Source organism: Brassica oleracea, unplaced genomic scaffold, assembly GCF_000695525.1.
Source record: "Brassica oleracea var. oleracea cultivar TO1000 unplaced genomic scaffold, BOL UnpScaffold00989, whole genome shotgun sequence".
NCBI lineage: Eukaryota > Viridiplantae > Streptophyta > Magnoliopsida > Brassicales > Brassicaceae > Brassica > Brassica oleracea.
The window spans coordinates 1-5,261 of record NW_013617573.1 but is presented as its reverse complement, the minus strand read 5'-3'; the positions used below and the strand labels follow the sequence as shown (position 1 = coordinate 5,261).

The 5,261-nt window shown below is 34.0% G+C and overlaps 1 protein-coding gene across 1 annotated transcript; it reads right to left on the bottom strand.

Moving 5' to 3' along the window:
* Nucleotides 1-798: 798 nt before the first annotated feature.
* On the bottom strand, nucleotides 799-2,205 carry LOC106320633. Its single transcript, XM_013759008.1, has one exon. The coding sequence runs from the start codon at nucleotides 2,203-2,205 to the stop codon at nucleotides 799-801; it is 1,407 nt and encodes a 468-aa protein (XP_013614462.1).
* Nucleotides 2,206-5,261: the final 3,056 nt, after the last annotated feature.

Sequence of the window (5,261 nt, the reverse complement as noted above, 5' to 3'; positions counted from 1 at the left end):
AACGAGGAGGATTTAGCCATGCCTGAGCAACCGAAGTCCTGATCTCTGGTTGATGTAGAAATCTTCTGTCAAATTTGAATTGTCCTCTGTAAGAGTCATGAGAAGATATCAAGCTTACGAGAACATGCCTATGGTCAGAGCCTCGTTTTTCCAAGAAAACCTGATTAGATGCTGGAAACATTCGGTTCCATTCTTTGTTGCCGAAGCATCTATCGAGCTGACATTGAACATATATCTGATTTCTTTTCCCTCCCCATGTTAATGCATTCCCAGTACTTGGTAGTTCAGTCATTTGACAACCCCTTATCATATTACCAAACGGAATGAATGAGGAATCTTTCTTTGAGGGACCTCCAACTTTCTCACCATTATGTAATATATCATTAAAGTCCCCCAACATGCACCAACTCTCTTGTCTTTGTATTCCTATTCTTGTAATACGCTCCCAAACTCTCGGACGGTTTACAGTCGCAGGATCACCATATACACAACTCATGTAAAAGTTAAAAGAGTCGAATTGCACCCAGCAGTCAAAAAGGTTCTTATCAACAAACTTTAAGTCGACCTTAACATTTTTCTTACAGAACAACGCTAAACCACCACTTCTACCAACCGGTTCCACAGTATATACACGACTGTACCCTAACCACTCCTGTATATCAACCAAAACGTCTCTACTATGTAAGGTTTCCATCAAAAACAAAATCTCAGGGAAATAAGTGGACCTAATTTCCTTGAGACGAGGAATCACCAAGTCCTGAGACCGTCCCAGTCCCTGGCAATTCCAGCTCAGTAGACTCATTGATCCTTAGGCAGTCCCTCCATTGGGACCGCCTCATTTAGCTTTCGCTTCATCGTAGAGTCACGCTTTGGTTCTTCCTCGGCCTTTCTTTTGACTGTGCTGGTATTACTGCTTTGATTGATCTTAAGAGGGGCTTCATTTGACAGTCTCTTGTTTCTAGGCGGTCTTCCTCTTGGTTTACCAGTTTTAGTAGCAATACTCAAGCCTGATGAACCTGCTTCTCCAGATTTAGCCGAGTTAACCGAAGAGAGTGCCATACCCAACATTGGATCCCCTTTAAAGTTGTGTGCCGATCCTTCAGAGAAGAATTGAGCAGCTGAGATTTCGAAAAAGTTTCTTCCAACTTGGATAGCCGATGCCATAAGCTTATTGTTATGGTGACCAGAAGGTTGAGAAGAAACTTTATCAAATCCGAATACATGTCCTTTTTCTTTGTCCACATCAGAAGTAACCTTGGGAGGAGTTTCCAAACTAAGATAAGATTTTTGAGCTCTCAGGTCGTTTCCAATATCAGCTAAGGAGGACTTGACTCGGTGTTCTCTTATGATTCTTTCAGAGCCCGAAGAAGAAAGGAGATACAATCTCATGCCCTCAAGAACTTCATTAGCTATCTTGGGTCTTCCTGTTGACGGATTGATCCCTACCTGGCTTTCATCCAATACTCCAAAGAGAGGATCAGAATCTTTTATAACTCTTTCTAGGGGGCGTCTTTGATTTTGATTGTTTTGTAAGGAACGAAGCTTGAAGGGACATGATGTTTGCTCATGAGTCAAACGTTGACAGTGAAAACATCTTTTGTGAATCCTTTCATACTCATAAGAGATAGTAGCTTGTTCTCCACTTGGTAAGTTCACCACTTTTGTTTTGCTCAGCGGTTTAGAGACATCAAAAAGGATCGTAACTCTCACATAATCATTACTTTGTGGCTTTGATGGATCAAAAGCAACCTCATCCACATGACCAACCAGATCCCCAAGAGCCTCAATTGCTTCAGCCGTATAATGATTGACAGGAATATTTCGAATTCTAACCCATACATGAACGAAATTGAGATAATCAGGAGGTGGCTTCTCCATCCATCGCTCCATTGCTATCGTCCAATCATTAGATGAGTGAACCCCTTTTTCATATACCTCAACCAGATCATGTTCATGCTTGAAGATAAATTGAAACCTCTCCGAAGAAAGCGCAATCCCACGAACATGATCGTATTTCTGCCATTTTCGCGGCATCTCTCGAATCAAATTCGATATCTTTTGACAGTCTGGGTTGAGAATCCTTCCAATCAGACTGATTGAGTTATTTTGACAGGAACTATATTGAGGAAGATTTGGAAGATCGAAAGGAGTATCTTCTTCCTCAATCGTCATCGCTAACAGAGCTTTATCCAACGCAGAAGACATGGCCGGATGAACCGTAGCCTATGAGTTCTTGAGTTTATGAAAGAAGGATAAGAACAGAGGAGGAAACCAGCGTCGAAGAAAGGGTTTTTAAGCAGATAAGTTAAAAAGGACCTAAAAAACTTTAGATCGTAGGTGGGGAAGAGTTTATCCCAATCAAAAGCTCCAATTCTTTAAAAGTCAAAGACTCTAAAGGATAGAGAGGCTTAGACTCAAAAGAGAGAATTTTAGAAAGAGAAACTTCTCTCTAAAATTGCATTATCTTATGTATGTGGCCGTTTTCTCGTTTCTTTTCATAGTAAAACTGTAAATATAAAAATTGAAAATTGAAAATGCTTAGGACATTAGTTATACTTTTTTCGTCGATCCGCATTAAATGGCTCCCAATAAAAAATTGATCGCAGCTATCAAGCGACACACTTTTACTGTTCCCAGAATAAGCCCAAAACACAAACGCGGCTAATGAGCTAACGCAATTTATTAAGAATCTTCTCTTCATTTTTTTTTTTTGGTAGGTTGAAACCTAATTGTATTCAGAATATTATCGTTTTATTTAGTTAAATCTGAATTTGTATTTTCTCCACTTAGATCAATTTGTATACTTTGTTGAGGCAAACACTGCATGACAAAACTCTATTACCGAGTGAACATCCCGACAAACTAATTAATTCTGTAAAGATGTTGTTGGATTCTATCGTCAACTTTGAATAAAGTTGAAGAAAAGTTTCGATCAAATCATTTTTTTAAATCATCAAAATAAGTAAAAATGGAACTATCTGATCATTCTCGTTAATTAATTTATTTAGGGCAAACTGGAATGTTAAAAAAACTTATGTACTTGGGGAAAACTGGGGATCAGAATCTTGGATAAAGACTACACATACTGCTAATACGAGAGAACATGAAGTGTGTAACAGTTGCTCAAAAAGAAAGAAAAAAAGTGTGTAACACCAACGGTCTTATTATATACCGTGGCGGACAGAGGAATCTAGGATAAAAATTTTGTGGGGACATAAAATAAATAAAATGAAAATATGTGGCTCGAACATCTCCAATGTACACTTCTATAATTTCCTCTAAAATAGAAATCTCTATTATAAAGGTGAAAATGCTCCAACGTATGACTCTATAATAGAGTTCCTCTATTTTAGAGAAAAATATAGAGGAAAATTACTTTTTGTCTCTATATTTAGAAGTAAAAATAGTATATCTCTATATTTTTCTCTATAAATAGAGGAATTCTATAATAGAGGCAAACATTGGAGCATTTTCACCTTTATAATAGAGTTTTTCAATTTTAGGAGAAAATATAGAGATGAAAATAGAGGTGGATAGGAGATGGTCTAAGCAAAAAACTCTACCCAAATACTCTAAAATCACTTAAAAACTATAAATTTTCACAACTTCAAATTTTTTCAATAATAGTAGATTTTATAGTAACAATGAATTTATCATTTAAATACAAATCACATAAAACACTCAATTGAATACACCTTTTAAATGATTTCTCAATTAATATACAGTAGGATGTAATAGTAGTCGTTGTTCACTATGAATAGAGCCGATATGGCTTGTATTAATTTTCAGGAATATTCGAAGCAAATTGTTTTATATTGAGTTTATATATATATACTAGGTGACCGGCCCGCACCCTGTGCGGACATAAGAACATGACACCATGTGTTCTCTCTCGGCCCGTACCTCACGAGAGGGAACACAGTAACGTCAGTATGAAGAGGCAGATATTGTGTGTATGTATAATTGCAACGTTACAAAATATTTTGTGTGTTTACGAAGATACTTTCATTTAAAAATTGAAATAAATAGTGTATAGTTTTAGAAGTAACAGATTTTATATTATCATTAATTAGAATTGTATTGTATATGTTTCGTAATTCTTTATTTTAGGTGAATAATATAATTTTTCCATAAATAATAAACAAACATTTATGTAGACATATTAAAAGAAAATATAATAAAAATCAAAATATTATCCATAAATAATATAAATTATGAAGTACATTTCTCGATAAAAAAAGCAAATTCAATTAGAAACTTGCAAAAAATTAAATAAATTTTGTAAGCAATCTGACGGGTTAACATTATTTGATAGATTTCTAAATTTCTAAATTTTATTGAACATGAAATAATATTAAATTGACATACAGTCATCGGTCTCCTAACTCATCACAATCCATCTAGCAAATACAAAAAATAAATAATTGCAACAGTTTATTCATTTTAAAATTTGTATTTGAAAAAAAAGTAGATTAAAATTACGTACCGTGACTACGAAATATTCTGAAAAATTTGTTTGTAGACAACATTCAATATTTTTGTCTGCGGCTTCCCTTCTTTACCAGTTATTAGGATTTTTAATCCAGATCTCGACTTAACTCTTGAAAGTGCAACTTTGCCTTGCATTTTGTAAGCATTTTATAAATTATTTTAAAATTATGATAAATTTATTCTTTAAACAACGATAAATAATTTAAAAATAATATTAAGAAACATTTTTGGATTTTGTAATATTTAAAATATTTATTATATAATTATATTCGAACACAATTCATCAAGTAGAGTATAAAACTATTATAATTATCTTATATAAAATTTTGTTCGTTGTATTTTATAGTTTATAAATATTAAAACTAATAAATAAAATATTATTAATCTTTCTATAATACTTCCAAGATAAAGTGGGTGGCAGAGTCGATGAAAGTGGGTGGCAGAGTCGATTCATCAAGTAGCATATAATACTTCCAAGGCAAAGTGGGTGGCACAATCGATGAAAGATGAGGAGCCTTTGCGTCTAAACACATTTTTCTTAGCACACATGCAGCATCGTCGTAATACCTTAATAGTATGAGAGGAGAGATTTGTGAATAATACTTTAAAGAATGAAAAGAGAATGTTTGTATTTTAAAACCTTGGGTGTCTCATATATATATACAGTCGATTTATTTCTCGTATTAATGACGCACAATATTTTGCACAATAAATAATGAAATTATTTAAAGAAAGATATTAAATGTGTATTGTCAAAAAATGATTTGCAT

Excerpts from the sequence above, each read along its gene's own strand:
- LOC106320633 (XM_013759008.1), bottom strand. The coding sequence starts at position 2,205 with ATGTCTTCTGCGTTGGATAAAGCTCTGTTAGCGATGACGATTGAGGAA.